Source organism: Chenopodium quinoa, unplaced genomic scaffold (genome assembly GCF_001683475.1).
Source record: "Chenopodium quinoa cultivar QQ74 unplaced genomic scaffold, ASM168347v1, whole genome shotgun sequence".
Classification (NCBI taxonomy): Eukaryota; Viridiplantae; Streptophyta; class Magnoliopsida; order Caryophyllales; family Amaranthaceae; genus Chenopodium; species Chenopodium quinoa.
Window position 1 is genome coordinate 1,812,446 of NW_018744991.1, and position 22,411 is coordinate 1,834,856.

General features: G+C 38.1%; 3 protein-coding genes across 4 annotated transcripts; 1 reads left to right on the forward strand and 2 right to left on the reverse strand.

Moving 5' to 3' along the window:
* Positions 1-1,627: 1,627 nt before the first annotated feature.
* LOC110706770 lies at positions 1,628-2,445 on the reverse strand. Its single transcript, XM_021884722.1, has 2 exons — positions 2,061-2,445; positions 1,628-1,920 (listed from the first exon to the last, which is right to left on the reverse strand). The coding sequence occupies exons 1-2, from the start codon at positions 2,443-2,445 to the stop codon at positions 1,628-1,630; spliced, it is 678 nt and encodes a 225-aa protein (XP_021740414.1).
* A 1,849-nt stretch (positions 2,446-4,294) lies between these two features.
* LOC110706906 (E3 ubiquitin-protein ligase RMA1H1-like) lies at positions 4,295-8,524 on the reverse strand. 2 transcript variants are annotated; one of them, XM_021884898.1, is made up of 2 exons: positions 8,307-8,524; positions 4,295-6,749 (listed from the first exon to the last, which is right to left on the reverse strand). In XM_021884898.1, the coding sequence occupies exon 2, from the start codon at positions 5,238-5,240 to the stop codon at positions 4,512-4,514; it is 729 nt and encodes a 242-aa protein (XP_021740590.1). In that variant the 5' UTR covers positions 5,241-6,749; positions 8,307-8,524; the 3' UTR covers positions 4,295-4,511. The 2 variants fall into 2 exon arrangements, with proteins under 2 accessions (XP_021740590.1, XP_021740589.1); XM_021884897.1 differs by having other exon boundaries at positions 4,295-5,266; positions 8,307-8,523.
* Positions 8,525-18,806: 10,282 nt separating this feature from the next.
* LOC110706908 (nucleoporin GLE1-like) lies at positions 18,807-22,183 on the forward strand. The gene is made up of 8 exons (XM_021884900.1): positions 18,807-19,068; positions 19,167-19,256; positions 20,446-20,505; positions 20,625-20,664; positions 20,780-20,873; positions 21,500-21,559; positions 21,639-21,730; positions 21,835-22,183. Exons 1-8 carry the CDS (start codon positions 18,953-18,955, stop codon positions 21,919-21,921), a joined length of 639 nt encoding a protein of 212 aa, XP_021740592.1. The 5' UTR covers positions 18,807-18,952; the 3' UTR covers positions 21,922-22,183.
* The last annotated feature ends 228 nt before the right edge of the window (positions 22,184-22,411 follow it).

Here is a 22,411-nt window from a genome sequence, read left to right on the forward strand (position 1 = left end):
GTTCAACCCTCCAAATGACTTCTTGCGTAACGATTCCTAACCCTAACCCTAACTTATTTAATTTTTTATTTGAGTCCCATGTTCGTTCTGTGATTAATTGACTGTTGTTGTTTGCTCTATGTTGCGGTGATAAGGAGTCCCTCTCCTTGTCATGATTATTGCTCGCTTATTGGATCTGTCTTCATGAGTGTGTTGCTTGATAGTTTTTTTTTTTTGTGTTGTTGTTTAGTGATGGTTATGGTTGGTTACTGTTTGTTATTGTTGTTGGCATGTTGGAAGTCCCATGTTGCATGTCTTGGTTTGCATCATCTTCTTGTGTACTCTGCTGCCCATTGTCTGCCTCTGGTTCTTCTTCTTGCATATTTTCATTTTCTGATTCATATTGCTCGAAGTCTTCATCTTGCATTTCTTATTTGATCACATTAGAGGTCTGCCAGAGCTTGTTCAAATTTTAGATGATGAAAAAGGGATAGGTGGTGGTTATTGTTGTTGGCGTGTTGGAAGTCTCATGTTCTCTGGTAATTTGTCTGCTGCTGTTGTTTGCTCTATGTTGTGGTGATTAACAGTCTCTCTCCCTGTCATGATTGGTGTTGGCTTGTTGGTTCTGCCTTCCTGAGTGTGTTGATTGTTGGTTATCTTTTGGTGTTGTTGGTTAGTTATGGTGATTGTTGGTTACTGCTGGTTATTTATGTTAGCAAGTTGGATATTTCTTCTTGATTAGGGGAATGTGATTGATGAATGATGAGGCTATTCTATGATATGGTTTGCAAGGGCTACAATTTCAGCCCCTAGGTGATATTTAAAATGAGGGGTCCTAATTGGTTTTGTTTTGATACACTCAAGTTGTGAGTCCCCCATCTATGTTTTGATAATACTTGAGTGTTGTTTTGTAATCCAAATGATAAAGGGACTCCATTGAATTTCACTTCACACTAGATTTTTGCTCCAACAATTTCTTGTTTGAGGTTGTTGCTGAGGTAACTTTGGTATAAAGTGTTGTATTCAACAATGTGATAAACTCTCGTGATGGATAAATTGGCCACACATCAAAAGTCATTTTCATTTTCATTCCATTTTGAATGTGGGTACAAAAGAACTTACATCTGACTGCCTTACATGGTTACATCATCATAATCAACAAAATACACCTAACCACCTATTCATGCACAAAAATTTTAAAAAAAATAAATAAATAACAGAAACAGCTAAGTGGTTACGTGTGGTAGTCCATGTTGTTCATCTTCCTTGGGTTGGTTTGATGAGTCCCCTAGTCTGCATCTACCTCCATATCTTCTGCTGCATCCTGAGTCCCTTGACTGGCTGGCCTAAACATAGTGTTTAGGTACTCCACAGCTTCCACCACTACTTCCTTCTTTACTTCTACTTGATCTGGTAAAATGCCTAGATTTTGAAGTTTTTTTTTGTTCATGTGTGGTATTTTGTACTTGTTCCCCCCTTTTTCCTTGAGAATTTTGATCATACATATTTGCAAAGTCACCCAAATGTACTTGTTCACTTGAGGCTTGAATGTGTTATAAAACTCAATCACTTTCTCCACTAGCTCATCTAGGTTGCTAGGGAAAGATTGATATTGCAAAGACTGGATTGACCTAAATAAGCCTAAATCCTACACATTTAAATCAGGTGACTGTGCTGGTTGGAAGACAAGTTGAATATTGACCCCATTTGATGTTGTTGCTGCAATAAACTCTTCATCCTTAAGAACTTGGTGAGGCCTTACATTGTCCCATTGAATGATGACATTTTTTGGCAGACTTTCTGGCCATTTAGACTTAATTGCTAGTATGACCTTTGTGAGCAACATCTCCCTAATAACCTCTCTATTCACATTCTGGAGTGCCTTGGTTACCCATGTGCCTGCTGGTGTATTTTTGCTTGATTTCTTTGCTAACTCTTTCACTGTGAATGGGAATATGCATACTTCCCATCATGGAGTACTTCCCCATTTGTGTCATACAATGGCTTCCCAATTAAGACCATAAACATTGCCTTTAGCTTGAATCTTTTTTACCGTTGTGCCCTATATGGATCTTCCTCACTTGGAAGGAGATAAAATTTTCTCTTGTCAGGATTGAGATAGAACCATTTCTCATCTATGTGTATGACATGGTTCATGTCAACAAAAGTGGGGTCCTCATCTACTGTGATTGGATTTATATGTAACAGCACCCATTTCAATCTAGCAACCTTGTGGTCTGATGTGAGAGCAAGCTTGTTACTGCTTGTGTGTGTTCTGAGCCTTCCCTTTTTCTTCAAATTATGAAGAGTTACATGAGAAATCTTCAGGGCAACTGCATAACTTCTCTCATTCTGCCTAAGATACAAAGGGACTGATTGTAGGAATTCATATGAAAATTCCCTTGGCTTTGGACCTGTTCTGTCATACTTCTTAGTCCTGACATCAATCATATTCCCTTGTGCCATCTGTTTTTTAATGTTTCTAAAAATTCTAGTGATTGTTGACTTGTGAACTCTGAATTGGATGGATAACTATTTCCTATGACCCTTAGGTAAGTTGTCATCTTGCATTGTAACCAGCATTGCATCAACAATCTCTCTTTTCTTTTGCAAAGTCAGCTGTTTTCTACAGGCAGTTTAAGTCTCATGGTCTGTTTCATGTTGCATGTCTTGGTTTGCATCATCTTCCTGTGTGTCTTGCTGCCCATTGTTTGATTCTTCTGCTTCTTCTTGCATATTTTCATTTTCTGATTCATATTGCTCAAAATCTTCATCTTGCATTTCTTCATGTTGATCACAATAGAGTTCTGCCAGTGCTTCCTCGGTTAAAAGTTAATCAACATCAAAAAACAATCCTTCATCAAATTCTGCCATGTCTTCTGTTTTATATGTGTTTGTTCAGATTTAAGAAGATGAAAAAGAGCTGGCTGTTGATTTTATTGGGGAGAAGGAGCTGCCCTCTGTGAATACGTAGTAAATGGAGGTTGATTGCTAATGAAGATTGAAGATGTGCAGCACTAATTGTAGTTTAGGGGAACTTTTTGTGAAGAAATCAGATTAGGAAGTGCTCGAAATTATGGTTAAACAATGTCATTTTTTGGAAAAACTTATGGTTTGTAAACATTGAATGATGTGTGTGTTGGAGGCTAGTTTTTACGGGCCTCATAAATGGTGAATATCAGCTTTAAATGCCTCTTAAAAGGGGACTAAATCCAGGTTTGAATTTTGCTGAAAATTCAAAAATTTATCAATTCAAATTTTGGTGAAATTTCGGTGAAAATTTGAGAGGAAAACCACCAAGTATTATGTGTGGGGGGTCCTACTTTCTCTCTCCTTCATTACTTTAATTACTTTCCAACACATTCTCTAATCTTTGCCCCTTAACTTTTGCATTGGCTTCCGCAAACTCTCATTTAGTTGCACATAACATTTAACGGAGGTAGTAATAATAATAAATAAATAAATAAAAATCTACAAAAGTGCTATCATTCGTTTTTTCTATAACCCAATGACGTATTCCATTTACCTAATACAATGTATCTATTACCCAGAATTATTGCATTTATATGAGCGTTCAAATTTAATCGGATGACATATATTTATAAGTCATTAGCTTACTATATCATTTCATTAACAAAAGGGCCTAGTTTTATTTCAACTGCATAGGGCCTCCAAAATCAATGGGATGGCCCTACTCCTAGAGCAACCGGGAGTCCAGGACAAAGGACAATATTGTTCCTCGTCAGAAGTGATTGCATAAGTAAAAAAAACATATATATTAGTTACTCAAGGACAAATGACTTCGTTGAGTTGTGCAATGAAGGGAACGGGGTATATTGTATATAGCAACTAATCTTAGGATTTAGGTCGTTTGGAATATTTAGTAAGCTCAATGGATAAACATAATATGTTTTCCAAAAATGGATCATCTAATTTGCCAACACCATAACAGTAAAAACAGGGGGAGGCAAAAACAGAGAGAAAATGAAAGACATTCAGAATTAAACTAATCACCTGCGATAGTCTGCGTTGTGATGAGATTTGCTGAAGGACCTCGCGTAGTCGCATGTATAGGCTCAATATCTATTATGCTGCTTCGCGTTGTTGAATCCTCTTCAGGCCAGGTACCAGACCACCACGGCTCACCTTTAATCACTAAGGTCAGGGGATCACACTGTGGAGGTCTTTCCAAAGGCTGTAGAACACCTAGGAATCACATTGTAATTTGTAAAGGACCGCAATGCAACTAATACAATTGATTTACTTTAGTTGCAATGTAGTGCATACTATTTATTACTACGTAGTATGTAACATCTTAAAAGGAGTAGCATATTTGATATTGCTACGTAGTATGTAACATTGTAATTTGTAAAGGACCACAAAGTAAAACCTCGAAATTTTTTACAGTAATCAACACTCTTAGTAATTTAGTATATGAAGCAATGTCGATGAATCATGTTGGCCAAATAACCTTTTTCCGCTATATACAAAATGGTACAAATAATTATCTGCCTGCCCAAAAGTACATATAATCAGAAAAAAGCCAGGCAAAGTATGAAGCAACAGATAAGGAAGATTGAAACCCTATTTAAGGACTTGTGAACTTGCATTTCTTGCCTTCTTAACCTTGGATTACTGCTCCCTACTACATTATATGAATTTGGAAATGTGTGCAAGCTCTGTGAGTCTCCAAACACCCTAGCATAGACCATCTCCCCGAACATACCATCAACAGCAGGTTGAAAGACATTTGCAATTCTATCATTCCTTTGGCTGAGTGATGAAGGGGAAGAAATTGGTTCTTCAGACCCAAGATAGCCTGTAGCATAGGGTCGTTGATAAGGATTTCGGTATGGGAGAAGCTGGTGATTGGGGTGTTCAGCGGCATTTAACAGTGCACGGGTACCACAAGCTGGTGGTCTCGGAGGTATGCCCATATCCCGGGAACAGGCCTTAGCCTCTAGCTCAGGATTGCTCAGGGATTGGCCTCGGCCATATAGAGGGACCACGGTTGTGTGAGAGATTTCAGCCTTGCAAACCGGGCATTGTGGATACTCGTCTGATGAAAGAGAGGCACTCTGAACATGAAACCACTTGTAAATACAAGGCCAGCAGTATAGGTGCCCACATAAGGTGACTACAGGTTCATTAGCAAAATCCAAGCAGATGTTGCAGTCAAAAGAGCCATTGAGATTTTTGGCTTCTTTTGGTGCAGCTGGGATAGATTTCCATTTCTGATCATACCGCATTTCAACTTCCATGGATTAACAGTCTATAAACTATATCCCTGAAAGAAATAACAGAGTGGCTACATGTTTTAAAATGACTATTAATTTATCATCATTGGAAAAAATATCTTGCACATTGACAATTAGAAAAAGAAAATAGAAAGGTTAGATGAAGACAGTAGAATATTAAAAATAAACCACATGCATTAGCATATGATTATAGATATAACATGCTTCAATCAATTATGCAGCAAAATTCGGATATATAAATAACATCAAAGGGCCCATAGCATAGCTGGATCATGTTCAAGGAGGCTCAAAGCCTAATATAGCTCATCCAATGATTCAAAGAAGATAAAATTTCAAGTATCAGATATTTAATTATGTGTTTAAATATAGAACTAATTCAAGGGACCACTGTCCCAATCATGCTGGATGGATAAGAATGAATCTATTAGCATAGATATTTAGCACTCCTCCCACGCTACAGATCCTAAAATTAGCAACTCCCACAAAAGACAACTGACATGATTTTCCAGCCTTTCTGGGGTTTTAATTATAGGGATATGAATAATCCGAAATTTTTGCTTCTTTCTTTCATTAATCCACCCTTGAAATATTTCAAGAGACCTTATTCTAGGGATCACATCCTCATAATAATCCCAAGTAATATCAAATTATAAAAGTTCAGATTATATATGTTTATATTTCGAGTAGCAACTTGCCTATGTTACCTCAAGTTATGTCCCATGAAAAAAATAATGGAGAAAGGAGCTTATGAAGCTTCAAAATAACCATTCTTAGAAGGAAGAACAAAGCATCCCATTACAATCTACACCAACCCTATTACAAATGAAAGACATTCATGACAAATAATAGAGAGCAAATGACATAAAGGTTGCACATTTCCAGACAAAGATCTTAAAATTATGTTAGTTTATTCTTTAGCAGAATCTAGCTTAGTTCTTCTTCAAGCCTTTATGTACCCTCAAATCATGTGCCCACTCCCCAGCAATCGACAATCGAAAATGCAATACAACAACCCCTTTCCCTGAACAGCTACATGAAGACGTATGATATTCCCAGTAATCTGACTCATTGAATAAATTGTAGGGATTCTTCAAAGAACAAACAGGTAAGGACAGCCACCTCTATTGATGTCATGGTTTGTGCATAAATCTAATCAACAAAATTGTAGTACAATGAATATGGGCAAGGTGGTTTGCCCCATACAGAATTTTTTGTTTTGTACGAGTGGTTGAGTAAACAAAAGAATTTGTTTAACCAAATGCCTACCAATGTCTCAAAACTACCACCAATCTAAGATTTCTAGTTGTACGGATATTCGCTTGGGTGAAGCATAATCTTTTTGTAATTAGAAGCCACATTACGGAGATGATAAACATAACGGATAATAACTCTACGACAACAAATAGCTAGACCACAAGTGACTCACATTCAATGCTGGTACATGAACATCACCAGAATTTCTAATCATTTGACTAAATTGGCTGGAACCTCCAAATGAATTTTCTTAAGCCCCTGTAGAAATTCAATCCATCTAGCATTTTCATATATATGGACCAAAAAAGATAAATGCACCCACTAATACACACTAAAATATATATTATGCCAAGTCAATGTCCAAACTGGTTAGAAAATAAATCAATCCATCACTCTCGAAAAATATAATATTCCTCCTAAACCTTCTAGACGGTACATAAGACAGACTCAGCATTATTAATTAGAATTATCGATCTCAATTTGTTGGACTCGTGAATTGTAACATAAAACTAATTACCCTTCTGAAGAATCGAATAGCCAGTTCCTTCATTCCATTATCTAGTAGCCTGTGGTTCAAAAATGATAGCATACCAAATACTACGAGTAATAACACCAGATAGTTTAATCTCCATAATATTCCATTATTCCATAGATCCAAGTAATCCAACTTCGAACTTCCCATAGTCCTAATAATTTAGGAGAACATATTAACAACTTAGATAGTGTTCTCGACTTATCTTATCTTATTGTCCCTGAACTTATAGTTTAGTAAAGTCATAACATTCCGTCCTTCGTACCTCATCACATAACAGATAAACTAACCGATTCCACCTCGTTTTTCTCAATCACTTACAAGATTACCGTACATTTTCAATAATTAAAAATACCTCTTACATTGTCAGCTTTTTTTTTTTTATTATTTTTTTTTCACATCATACTTCCTTTGTTAATTACTTTTCTTTTTTTTTTTTTTAACAATTCTTTGATAAAAGAAAAGTTAATACTCCTTCTGTCCCTATTTATTTGTCTTATACGCAAAATGTGCTTTATTAAAAGTTTGCAAGTGGGTTGGGGTATCCTCTTCTTTTACAATTTATGAATGTGTGCAAGTGGGTTGATGGTAGGGACATATTACCATATAAGGAAATGGAAAAATGGTTAAGAGACATTTGAAAATGAAATATGAGACAAACAAATAGGGCAACCGGACATAGGATACTCCGTAAGTCCATATCACCGTTTATCAACCCACAAATTTAAGCATTAACATATCTAATTATCAATAAGTAAAAAATTACTTTGTACAAAAAGTTAATATTACTAAAATATACATTGAATTTCACATGATATATCAGATTGTCACCGATAAAAACGTGAGCTAATTAGCTTAGTAAATATTTATTAGATAAAAGTTATTATTAATTTAAAAATAAATTAATTTACAACTAGCTTAATCATTCAAGCAACAAATAGCTAGAATTGTTGTAGCTTAAGGAGATGGTTTAGCATGACAAGCAATTAAATGAATTAGCCAACCATTGTAGTTGCTCTGGTATTTCAATTACAATTCGCTCCAATTTTTTGTGAAAAACAATAATAAAATAAGATAAATAAATAAATTCAAAATTTGAGCTAAGGCAATTAACAGGCACTCCATCACGATTAATTAAATTAAAAAAAAATTAAAAAAAAAAAAAAAAAAAAAAAGCCATGAATCCTGAAAGTAGGAGTAATTTAATGTCAAGCAAGATAATTTTAACGCAAGAAAAAAAAAATAGAAATGAACAATAGGAGAGAGAAAGAGAGAAGAAATACCAGAAATGAGCAGAGCAGCAACTGCACAAGGAGGAGAAAGAAGGTGGGTAAAAAATGAAGAATGGCGGAAGAAAAAGTAGGAGAGAGAAAGGGGAGAAATGGGAAGATGGAGAGGTAAAGAGAATGTGAATAGGAGAGAGAAAAAGATGAAGGAGACGTTTTGAATTGAAATTGAATGTAAGCTGGCAATTTTCATTGTAATTTTGTAGTTTGTCTGGGTTTTATTACTCGTAATTAGTGGTAAGTGCGTCTTTTAAGATTGTGGGGACTCAGGAGAAAGACGTGGCTACACGACTACACGCATTTGGTAACTAGCTGATGTACATGTTTTATACCATATTTTACCATTATTTTATAGCTATTTTCATATGATTTTGAGCTTTACGTCTCACTAACATTCTCTTCTCTAGTGTGGTTTGATCTATTTAGTTGATTTTGTAGGCATACAAAGATTTTTAGATGATTTGGACTTGTTTTGGATGGCCACGAGAGCTTGTTAAGATGGAGGAGTGATTTCCCGTGTCGGCCTTAGTAGGGCCCTGGCATCCAGGGCGAAGGAAGGAGAAGAGCGTAGTAGTATTATGAGGTTTCTCACTCCATCGACAAGGTAGGGCAGCCTTGCCCTGGCAGACCGGGCAGACAAAGCGCTGCATATGAAGGATTTCTTAGCTTGAAGAAGCACAAGGTCGAGTTTGCTTCTCGCGACCGACCGAGCAGAGATGTCCTCGCTGCCCGGGCATGGTTTCGCGAAGCACGTTTTCATTATTTTTCAAGATTTCTTATTTTAAGGGATATAAATACCCTTTGTAAACCCCGACTAAAACAGACTTAGTTATTATTTCCTAGCTTTTAAACCTTCATTAGAACCCTAATATTCTCTCTAGATCTAGATTAATTTGCATTTTGAAGTTTTGATATTTGTTCATCAACAATTGGTACTTTTCCTTATTCAAGTAATTGGTATTCATCTTTTCTTCCTCTCTTACTTTTATTTGTTTATTAATCATGTTTTCTTCGTTGAATATTGTTTTTGCTTCCGTTAATATGTGTGAGTAGTCTCTTAATCCAGGATCTTGCAGAACCCGAATATGATTGATGCATGAATTAAATCTTTAAATTCTCCAATAATAATCCTAATTGACATGCTTAATTGATTGTGCTTATGCCAATAGTAGATTAGAGATAATTAGTATAGTTATTATTCCCTTGTTTTAATCGCAACGAGAGTTGGGTTTTAACGGAATTGAATAAATTAATTAAGGGTTTGAAGTTCATCATGAGAATAGTTGAATGAATGATTAGGAATTTAGAGTAATGTTCTTAATGTCTCTAATTTGCATGATTCCATGAGAATAGGTATGATTGTGATTAGAGAAGTCATTGATAACTTGAGAGAGACCCTTGGTATTTTCTAGGGATTACTTTTCCTCTTGTTAATTGATTTATGTATTGGGGGTAAAATTGTTAGTAATTGCATTGATTGTATTCGTGGTAATGCTTGATTTTGGACATCTTTAGTATTTGATCTACCATATTATTTAGTTTAATCGTCTTACTTTGATCTTTAATTATTAATTCTCATTTATTTGATTTGGTTACTTGCTTAGTAGCTACTTGAGTTTATTTAATTAGTTGAACCATAGTCTCTTGGAATCCGACCCTTACTTGCCCATCTACATAGTAGAGGTCTAGTTAGGTTTATTTTTGTTAGGTGCGCGACACGCCTACCACTAGCGTTTGGTTTTTACTACTCCGTAGTAAGAACAAATCAGACCTCAACCTTTACGATTTACTTCGTAATATAATAACGTATTAAATACTATGTAGTACGGAGTACTTCAAAAGTGAGAGGGATGGATAATAACCCATAAGCATTAGACTGTTATAAATATAAAAGTTGTCTTGCATATTACTATCCGTTGATATTTCTTACTAATAACGTGTTGCCTTAATGGTAAGGATGGAACATTTCAACTTTGATGTTGGGGGTTTAGTTCTTACACGAGATATTCTGAAGATTAGGACTTTATCTATCCTTCCCACTCTCAAACCTCAAAATGTCTAACATATTGATTAGTAGGACAATTTTTCTTACCTATAAAAAAAAAAAAAAAAAAAAAAAAAAAAAAAAACAACATTGAACTTTCTCATTAACTTTTTTTTTTCCTCATCTCAAAGTATAAAGAGTCTTTCACGTGCGCAAAATCACATTATTGAAGACTTTTTTTCTTTTTATTTTTTTTGAAAAAATTATTGAAGACTATATATGGTCATTTTACCCGCTTAAACTTGCAAAACTTGTGATTTTCCTGTTAACTTTATGTAATATTTGAAATTCCAATACTAAAATGGACCACTTCATCTAGTTATTATTAAAAACTAATCAATTGTTCTCACTTAATTACCTAATACTACGTAATATGAATTGCTCTTTAGTATTCATTTCAAGCACTACTGATGTTAAATTAAATACAATCTTTCCACCTTGTCTTGCTTGCCACACAATTAATTAAGCAAAACAGCATATGATCTAAAAATAGATTGAAAAGGAATACAGTAATAATTTAAATTACTTCTACTGCTCCGTAATGTAATCCCTTAAGGCATTATTAATATTTCAAACTAATACTTAATTATTTATTAATTAAGCAATTAGGCCCTGTTCAGTTCACCTTAAAAAAATAATATTCAGTAAAAATAATTTCAGTTCAAGTTCAGTAATATTAATTTCAGTTCAGTAAAAATAATTTCAATTCAGTAAATATCAGTAACTCTAAATAAGAAATATAAGGCCCTGTTCACTTCACCTTAAAAAATAATAATATTCAGTAAAAAAAAATTCAGTTTAGTAAAAAAAAATCTCAATTTAGTAAAAATAAGTTCAGTTCAGTAAAAATCAGTAACTTTAAAGAAGAAATATAACAGAGAATCAGTAAAAAATAATTTCAATTCATCAAAAAAAATTCAGTTCAGTAAAATTAATTTCAGTTCAGTAAAAATAATTTTAATTCAGCAAAAAAAATTTCAGTCAGTAAAAGTAATTTCAATTCAGTAAAAATAATTTAAGTTCAGTAAAAATAATTTCAATTCAGCATAAATAAAGTGAAGTGAACAGGACCTAATTGAGAATCTATTAAAATAAGTTTAATTTAGTAAAATTAAATTTAATTCAGAAAAAATAATTTAAGTTTAATAAAAATAATTTCAATTCATAAAAAATAAGGTGTGTTTAGGACCTTAGTCAACCATGTTATTGTTGACTTCATCTATACAATAACGGTTCACCCAAGTAAGTGAACATGATTAATAGAGAGTTAGAGACAACACCAATAACTTAGCAAATGGTCACAAACCCACATGCCTCAACTAATGCAGGTCGGTTTATCATGTGCAATGAGGTCGAGCTAAGATGTACTTTTTGTTTCGGGTGAAAATAATGGGACCTTGCCGAAGGTCCGATGAAACGGAGAAGACTAGATTCGGTCCAAGTTATGTTGGGCCGAAGGTTTCCTGCACAGTAAACACACGTAAACTAGCCTCGGGGGTGTTGCCGAGGAAGGCCCCTCCGATGCTAAAGTCAGTACAATGTGTTGAAAGAGAAGACTATGCAAGAGAGTTAGTTGCTTGAGGGTTTGCTTGAATTAATGAGAATCTATGTAAAAATGTAATACTTATGACTTTTATACCTCTTCATACATGGAGAAGTTGGGCCTTAGCCCAATTGGCTTGCCTTCAGGGCTGATCTTTGACTTTAGCACAATTGGAGAGATGAACCTTGACCTTGGGCTTTTATTGGATCATTTAATGCCTAAGCCCAATTGGACTAAATTGGACCCAAACAACTTGCCCCCCAGACCCGATTTGGAAGGATGACGGGCCGGGTTTGATTTAACCAGAAAAGGAGGGAAGTGAATGATTTAATTAATCCAAAAATTTGAATTTAAACCGTAATTAATGAGATAACAACGGTTAAGGCGGATGATTGTGGAAGTTGGACGGATAATGGGCAGTTTAATCGCAAGGTCGTGTGTTTAACGGTTACTTAGTGGGGTATTTAAGAGAAATTGAAACGCGGACTTCCCGTATTCCCATTTCTGGAGATATAATCAGAGGCGCGTCATCTCTCCTCACTTATTCACCAACACAAACCCAGAATTCTCGAGAGAACCCAAGAACCCGCATCAAAACTTCCCAAATTCCCCGAGCATTAAGCTTAGAAACTGAGACTTGCCACTACGAATTCGTAAATCGGCAACTTTCGCTTCAGATTAAGGTAAATTCCCTTGATTTTAGTTTATTTTTCTTCGAATTCGAACTCCTTCCCTTTTTATTCGACTTTTTTCTTCGAAATTATCAATGGCAAGAGGAGTTAGAGGTAGAGCCCGTGCTCCAAGAAGAGCAAGGCCAATTCCCGATCCTAGGAATAGGATTAGGACCTGGAATGGACAAAGAGCAGAGTCTGACCCTGCTGAAGGGATTAGGGCGACTCCAATTTCCTCGGCTCCTCCTCAGAGAACGGAGGGGCCGAGCGCTTCTGGACGGGACGATGAAGTTCCCGCTGTCCTTTGGGATATCCTCCCCGGGTTTTCAGAGTGGGAGGATGCCGAAGTAGCTTCGGCCATGATAAAGAACCGCCCCTACTCATGGTGGGTGGAGAATGCCGAACATTATCGGTTTGCCGAGCAAATTGAGTTGCATTACGGCATTTTTGAAGCTGATGGGTATTGGTGCCGAATGCCCGTGGCATCCGATAGAATCCATCGTCCACCCCCGGGGTATGTGGGGGTGTACACAAGACAACTTCAGTATGGGCTGAGGTTCCCTTTGGACGTATTCGTCCGAGACTTGCTGATCCATTACAATATTTCCCTATGTCAGCTAACTCCTACTAGCATCCGAAGGGTGATGACATACTTATGGGTCTGCAAGTTCTTCAAGTATGTGCCGAACCTGCACTGCTTCAAAAAGCTTCATCGGCTAGTGCCAAACATTCAAAGTGGGCACGGAAGTCATGGTTCTGGGTGGTACCGGATTGAGTCTCGGCCCCAGTACCTAACCATGTGGCCGAACGACTCTTCAGACAAGGACTGGAGAAGTCAATGGATTTGGGTTAGGGCACCCACGGACCCGGGCCACCCTTGCGTCTTCAGCGCTCCCCGGTACCTTGCTGAGCCTGATCCCGACATGGGAAGTCTAGGTCCCCCCGCAGATAACGGCCCAGATCCGAACCTTAATCAACAGAATATCTTCGGCAAGCTTCCGAATCGGGGGGGCAGCGGCCGAATGCAGCATATCCCGGAGACTTGGCTCCCCGATACGCATTATGTTTTCCAAGAGAACATGCTAGCAGCTGTTGGCCTCAGCCGAAAGTTTAAGGATGGTAAGCTTCTTCGGCTGGGGCCGAGGCTTTTTAATTATCTCTTTTTCTCCTCACTTCGCTTTTTTATGCTGTGCCAACCTAACTGAAATGACCTTTCCCCTTTTCTTTTTCAGAGCGGGACGAGACCAACGTCGGCATTAACTACGCTCGTCTTGGCGTCAACCGAGAACAAGTTGTAACTGATCGGGCCCCCTCTATCACTGAACCGAGGCATAGGGAAGTTCATCTAGACTCTTCCCACTTCCAAATTGAGGCTGTTGCTCTGTATCAGAGGCAGAAGCCTTGGTGGAAGAAGAGAGATCCCTGGTTTCAGCTACTGGACGAAGAAGCTGAAGCTGCCCGTACAGCCGAAGAGGTTGCACGGGTCATTGAAGCTTGTGAAGGAGGAGAAGGGTCCTCCAGGGCTGCTGAAGAGGAAGCTGCAACAGCTGAAGAAGACGAGGCTTTGCTGAAGACCTCGGTGAGCTTTCAGACTTAACTTTGTCTTCTTTTTTTTTTTTTTTTTTTTTTGTACTCACATTCTTCCTCCCCCCTGTCTTTTACAGTCTGAAGAGAGTAACAGACACAGAGAAGGGAAAGCCCCTGTTCGTCCCGAAGACCAGATACAAGAAGAGTCTTCAGACTCAGACATGGACGAGCAGCCGCTTCAGAAAAGGCGCCGAAGAATGGCCATCATCGGCCCGCATGACGTTCAGCGTAGGCTGATGACCATCGGCGTTGAAATAAGGGAACCCGAGGAAGGCAATGGATCGCCGAAGGTTCCCCGGCCACAACCTCAATCACCTCAAAAGACCCCTCCGCCACCTCCTGAGATGGAGGTGGATCAGAAAACTCCCGAATCTAAGGGAGGGGTCCAAGAAGAAGTTCAGGAGAGTGCTGCTGAGCACAATAATAAGGATGCCGTGATGCCCAGTGCTGAGGGTTTCACGGCAGACATTGCAAAAGAGGTTGAGGCTTTCGTCCTCACCCCTGAAGAAGAAGAGGTCATAATAATTGACTCTTCTGAGAAGGAGGATGCTGAGCCATCCAAAGTTAAAGAGGCTCCGTCATCATCCTTTCCTTCCTTCTAGACTCTGCAATCTGGAGAAATGGGTTTCTCGGCCCCCCGAATTCCAATCCCATATCTCATCTGGGGCCTCATATGGGGTCAGAACCGAGAAGGTGCTGCAGCCTACTTCGGCGATTTTGCTGGCACGTCCGAAGTAGATAGGGCAAGAATCTGGTCGCTGAAGGCCACTGCTGGGATGGGCGAATCCAGCAGATCAGTTCCTGACCCAGCCAGGTCTAACCAGCATCCACGCCCAACATGGTATACTGCGCCAGCCAGCACTAGCAGCTTGCTACGCATGTTGCGCATGCTAGCTTGCTGGCTGGTGCCTGGCAGCGTCTGGCAGGCTGGCTGGGGCTTGCTGCCTCACTGCCCAGCAGCACGCACAAGCAATTCCAGCAGCCTTGCCATGCACCAAGCACTACGACATCACACCTCTCCCACTGCCACACTGCCACGCACCAATGATGCACAACCATATGCGCACCACAGGCAGCCTACATGTGGGCTGCTAGGCAGCCCGGCTAGCCTTGGTGACGCTTGCGGTTTTGCATCGTTTTGCGTGCGTTTTACTCGGAATTTTAATTCCGATTTTTGTGTGACAATAATCAATTCTAAATTACATTTTAGAATTAATATTGAGGGAAAATAAAATAAAATTAAGTCTAACTTAAACAAATTTATTTTATTTGGTGCACAAGCCTAAATTTATCCAAAATTTCAATTTTGAACAAAAATAGGTTAAACTTTATGCTTAAAATAAAATGAGCTATTGTCCAAAATTAATCTTGCCAATATGCAAATTAATAATGGATTTGACAAAAGGGAGTTGGAAAAATAAATTAACCATCCAATGATAAAAAAATTTCCAACTTGCATACTTGTGTAAAATACCAAGATTACATCTTCCAATATGAAGATTAATCAAATTTTTACTCACAAGTAATTGAACTTAATGGATTTAATCAACCAAAACATGAAAAAAAATCCAAACTTTGTTCAACATGGAATTTAGGGTTAGAGTTCCAATCATTTAAACATTTAAAGATTAGAACTTTAACATTACTTGGGAACTTCAAATACAAAATCACAACAAGTTTTCACACCTTATTGCAATTTATTTGCAAAATTTGTGAAAAACAAGTTTATGTGATAAATTGGTATATCAACTTAAGCACTAATAAACATTCCATTATTATGCTCAAGGATATTTTAAAACCAGTAGATTAGTGATGCAAATGTGCATTTAATCTAACCTTGTAATGCTTGCATTAATCAAGGCTTAAAAAGAATTAAAATTTTCGTTGAAAAACGAAAAACCCCAGAAAAATTGGGTTTCTGGTTCGAATTTGGTTTCTGGATAACCCTAAAAGAATTGAAACAGTTCCAAAATGTCGATTCCACCCAAAAATCACTATTTTTGAGCCAAAATCTGGGTTCGACAGCCAAATCGAAAATAAAATCGAGTTTTAAAAGATAGTTAAAACGAGCATCTAATCTAATTAGATGAACATGAACTAGAAAATTAAATTCTTTAAAACACCTTAATTAAACAATAATTGCAAAAGTTAAAAGGAGCGTGGCTCCGATACCGCTGTAGGGTTTCGTAGTGACCTGACACTACGTGGAAGGAAACCCACCAAGACCCGCCCCTTAATTAAAGCAATTAAGCAAGCATAATAAACTTAATCAAACAAGATTAAGAACAAGAATTATACCTTTGACGCGTGCTTCGCTCCTAAAGAGCTCTTACTTAAAAATCCCGAAAAGACGAGATCTCCGACGGATCGTACCCTCGACCCGACCCGAGCGTCCCAAGTCTTGAAGGTTAGTCAAGAACCGGACAAAATTAACTATGAGTTTTACGAATCAAAGGTTTACTCTTTTCTAGAGTTGCCTTTTTAATTCCACTCAAGGTTATTCCAAATCCCAATACCAAGCTTGGTATTTATAGGGAAATGATCCCTTGATTTTCATTCCCCAACCAATGTGGGAAAATGAATATTTTGCTAATTAATTTATTTCTAAAATAAATTAATAAACAAAACTAATCACAATGCAACAAGTGTCAAATAGAGAGAGAAGGTTAGGTGAGGACCATGAATGGGTGGGGGGACCATAGCCTTGCTCCTCAAGGCCTTGCCCAAGCTTGGTCCCCACCCCTCACCAAAACCGGCACCTCATGGACAGCTGGGCTGGCAGCCTACCTTGGCTGCCAAGGCTGCCAGCTGGCGCCTAGCACCAAGGCTGGGCAGCCAGCCATCACGCACTGGCCTAGCATGCATCAGCCCTAGCACGCTCCGAGCTGCTGGGCGCTGGCGCTGCTAGCCTAGTGCTGCTGCCTATCACTCCCTCGCACACACTCTCGCACATGGCCTCTCGCACAGCCAGCCAGCTAGGCCAGCATGCGCACACCCCAGCCAGCGCACTATGCACGCAAGGCCTAGCATGCGTGCTGCTAGCGAGCCACGCATGCTGGGCTTGGTGCACCTTGCTAGCCTGTTGTGCTTGGTGCTGCCATGCGAAGGCACGCACGCAAGCACATAGCTAGGTGCCTCATTGCGAGGCTGCTGGGCGACGGTGCACACGCACACGCACACACGCATGTGCCTAGCACTGCGATGGTGCTGTGCGTGATGCTAGGGTGTTGCGAGACCGCCTATGCACACGCACGCACACGAGGGTGATGTGCTTGGTGCGATAGGGTTGCGTTGGTGCGAGGCATGTACGCACAGGCCCATACGCCAGTGCCTAGCACTGCGATGGCCCGTGCTTGGTGCGACAGGCCAGCGATAGCGCCCATGAGCACCCAGGCACCCAGTTGTAATATCAATTGTACCTTGATATTACTGATCGGAAGCGGCCTCCACCTAGGCATTTCGATCACTTGACCTTACTGAAGAATTAGCTCTGTAATAATTCTGAACCCTCTATCGGAAGAATACACTTGTTGGAAGGACACCATTCCTTTCATAAAATATGTAAATAACGTAAAGTGAAAGAGATTGCGCACCAAAACTCTTGGAACGTATATATCTCGAGTATGAACACATGGGGGAGTTATGTGACTTTATATTTGATCATAACTTCTGCTGGAAGTACAGGACGTTGTATTTTCCTTTTTATTTTATGCGCAGGACGTCCGTCACTCGTAAGTGACATTTTTGCCTACCCGGTTAGCTTCCGGTGTAGTTTACCTCAATTTATTTAGGGCAGGGATTTGGTGGGAAACCCGTTCGATGCGTAATCAAATTAAATAAGTAATTTAATTATCTATTGATTGTGTTGTATGTTTTATGCTTGTAAATAGGTGCAACAAGGTAAGTTGTGTGATGCTAGGATGTAAGCATGGTTAGTGTGATTCGTTTACGCTTATGTACCCAGCATTGCTAATTGTGTGTTGTATGTTTGTTTGACCTTGTCTTTATGTTGGCCGTACGACGACCTATTTTTAATGGCGAATAGTGGTGACAAACTAAAGAGAAGTTTTTTAGGTGATGAAGCATATTCATGATGGGCATGAGTCAAAAGAGATTCTTGTTTAGTTTCTATGAAATATGATATGTTTTATTTGCTTTAATTATTATATATTTGCTTGTGTAACTAACGCAATGAATTTTAAATATTTGGTTTTGGGTTGAAAAGGGCCTACAATGGTTCCAAGTTGTATGTTGACTTCGTTTGACATTGGTTTATTTTACTTTCATTTGGTTGACTTTTGAAGTTAGTTTTGTTATGAATGGTTTTTAAATAAGTCTTCCGCTGTGTGTCTTTGATAATTGCACTAACCGTTATCACGGTGGTAGTAATGTCTTAGAATTTCCTATTTCGTAATTTAAAAAGATCAAAACAGGTATTTTAAAAGGAAGGGATTTATAGGCTATTACATTGCACATCGGTTTGCACCTAAATAAACTCCATTGGAGTATTGTTAGGTCCATGGACTTAACCTAGTCAACCACTCAATTGCCAGCCCAAATTCACTAATCACTATGGGTCTGGTCTGACCCGCTTAATCGTTTACCCGTGTCATTTATTGATTTTTATTTAATCCAAACATTTCAATCAAACTCAAAAAATACTCATATTATATCGCGGGAACCCCAATTCTCTCCCTCACTTTCAAAAACTCAACCTCCATTGTCATCGCCATTTTCAACTGAACACCAAACTCTTTCTCTCTCTTCTTTCTCTCTCTAAGATTAGAATCCGATTGCAATGTCGGCGGCGAAAGTGAGCGGAAAGAAGCGAACAGAAGCTGAAGCTCAGCAGTCCGATAAACGTAAGCGAGACTTTCAGGAAGATGACGACATTTTCGACAACGAGCTTTCCAGGTCTCATGCTTCTTCAAATTTGTTGTTTTAGTCGCTTAATTTTGATATTATTTCTCAAAATTTGTGGTTGATTTTGGAAACTTCGGCTTAATTTTCAGCGAGATCAAAGGAATTTTCTCAGCGCTGCAGCAAATCAGAGAAAAAGCTGCAAAAGACGGTCAGAAGAAGAAGGAAGAAACGATTTCTAGGTTTGATTTGTTTTTCTGCTTCAACTGCTAAATTTCTGAAGTGAAATTTTGTTATCTGGAATTTTCGAGTTGTTGCCTTCATTTCAGTTTTAATCGCACTTATAATGTTTGATTGATGAATGAATTGAAATTATAGTTTCTAAATTTGAAGATGAATTTTTCTATCAAGTTGTTTAATGTTAACATGTACAAACTTTGCAGTGGATTATATATGCCTTGAATTTACTGATTTTAATTAACTTAAATTCTACAACTATGCGTCGGATTTTGTTGAGAAAATTTGACAATGTCTGATTTATATTTGTTATAAACGGAACTGCGGGAACAAAAACAGTAAGAACAAAGTTACCGAAAAATAGACTGAGTCGTGGACTATGTCGTTTTCTTTAGAACATTCACGGCACTGCCCAAAAAGAAAAGAAACTGCTCGAGGGTTTCGTGTATTGAAATTATACCGGTGGAACTGCACAAACCACCGGGCAACTAAACACCCAAAAAGAAAAGAAACTGGTCGAGGGTTTTGTGTTTTGTGAGGAAAAAAAGAGAGGAAAAATTGCAACGTAACTGCTGCTGTTTAATTAGGCACTAATCACGCAATTAAAACGGTCATAAGTTGAACGTTCAAAACGGTTACAGAAGATTAATGCGTGGCAAAACGTTAGCAAAAAATCAGTGAAAACGTTTGCATGATTAACAAGGCGCAATTAGCCTTGTCCAAAAATTAAGTTTATTTAATAAACCCGACCCGGCTCGGCTCGGCGCGCGTGTGATAGATGGTTTACCATATAGGTCCTCCCTCTCCACAAAATGTGGGTAGCCCAAGGGCCACACCCCTTTAGCCCACTCTCTATATTATAAAGAGAATAAAACTCTCATTTCCCACCAATGTGGGACTTTGAGTTTTTCACAAAATTCACACACTACACACTTGTTGTTCCAACAATATTTTTTTGTGAAATTACTCATATAGTTTGATGAGAATAGTAAATTGACTTTGAGCTACATATCTAAGATTTTCTAATCAAATTCAAGCTCATAATTCTCCTGAATTTCTAGTGACATATTCAAAATATGTCTGATTAATCATTTTAGTTGCTGGATATATGCTGAATGCTACGAGTAGTATTGTTTTGATTGCTGGTTATTAGCAATTATAAATTGGAACTAAATCAATTGGGTTTTCGGTCAGTGTCACTGCTGAGATCAAGTCTATGTTTGAGGAGCTGAAGGCAAAGATTGAAAAAGAAAGGTAGAAGTGATTTTGTGGTTTAATATGCTTTGTGGCAAGAACATGGAGAATTATCAATGCTGATTTCACTGAATTGAGTGGAATAACTAATGTTTCACCTTTGAATTTTGTATTTTCAGGCAAACTTTTGCAAAAGCATTGACAAAGAGCTCAAAGGAGGTGATCAATACCGAGATACCAAATTCAATCCTCGGCCTTTCTGGTTTAATTAAGTTTGTTCTTCGATACACGAAGCTCAGCAAATATCTGATGAATGTATTGTTCGGTTTTTCAGTGTGAAAATGCACTGAAGGAGGAGACTGTCAATTTCCAAGGAGTTTATGAGAAATTCAGCAAAGAGAAAGCAACATATCTGCAATCACTGAAGGGTATAAATTCTTGTTAATCTACTACTTACTGTCCTATGCATCTTTGACAAGCTACAAAAAGGAGGCATATCTCAATTTGTTAGTAAAAGGTTCTAAGATGATGCTAGTAAATGAAATTGAGATTACTTGGCAGAACTTCAAGTTTGAATAGCTGCAAAAACGGCTAGACAGCCCTTTGCAACCCCCACTCCCTTGGGTGCATTACAGTCATTGTTTCTCGATTTTGGCTGTTGAGACTAGGAAGATTGCTGTATTCTCTTTTTGGCTCATTGCTCTTAAGCAGCTCTTCTGTTGAGCAATACAGCTATAAGCATAAAATTCCTCATACTGCTATTACGAATACGGATAATGGGGCAACATACGTAATTGTTGATGACAACCAAAACTATATCATCCTGGGCTCTTGTATATGCTACTATGATTTTTGTATCTAGCTCAGGGCCATGATTCCTGCAGAACTGAAAACAGATCAAGTGCTTTGTTTGATAAATATTAAATGGTTTTCTAGTGTGTACTTTCCTTCATGGTGATTGCCATTGTGATTTACTTAAATTGATATGGATTTGACAACCTTATAGGAGTATTTTTCTTCAACTAATGATGCTTGTATACTTCGTTCCTGACAGATACCATTTCCAAATATGAAGAAGAGAAGGAAAGGCTCTTCGTGCGATATGAACAACAAAGTGAGCTACAAGACACCCTTCTAATTTCATGATTGCAGTTCCTCACAAGAGAACACATCCCCATCTTGTTTGATTTCAGGGAAGAAAGAGAAGAGCATGATACAAGAAAAGGAAAAGGCGTGTGCTGACAAAATTGCTGAGTTGGAGGAGTCTTTGAAGAAGAAGAAACAGGTGGGTTTATATTTTCATCAGATACAAGTACCTTAATGTCTCTTTTAAGCGTTCCAATTGCTGGGAACATTCTTACAGATACATTGCTCCCTATTTTGGAACAGGACGACAAAACTTTCAGTCTTCTAAGGAAGACTCTGGGATCCTTTCTCGAGACTGGTTCAGATGACGAATTTCCACAAGATGAGTAAAAGAGTGTTATGGTTTTAGACCTGATCTTTCACTTACAATGGCAAAACTTTTGATTCTGCAATGTCTTTGTATAGGCGATTAGCTGTTTGCTTCCCTTCAAAGCAGTCTTGCAAAATGTGTAGTGACAGAATTCTCATGAAGTAGACATACATTATCTACCATTATAGAAATTTCTCCTAGATGTTAATATACATATATTAGAAGAAGCAAGTGGTGCTTGTGCTGTAAATTCCTGCGATTTGTTAGGAGACTCTGATCAGCTTAATAACAAATGTCAAAGCACAAGGAAATAGATTGTAGTGTCGGGTAAGGTCTATCATTGACCTTGCAATGTTATCGTATAGTCGAGTAGCCATTCATCTTCGATCAGGTGTGAGTCCTGGTTCCTGTTTTTGAATTTTAGTGAAGCAGAAAAATACATTGTCTGCTGCAACAGATATCTCTGCTATATATAGTTAACATACACACCTATGAAGATGAATGTGGTGC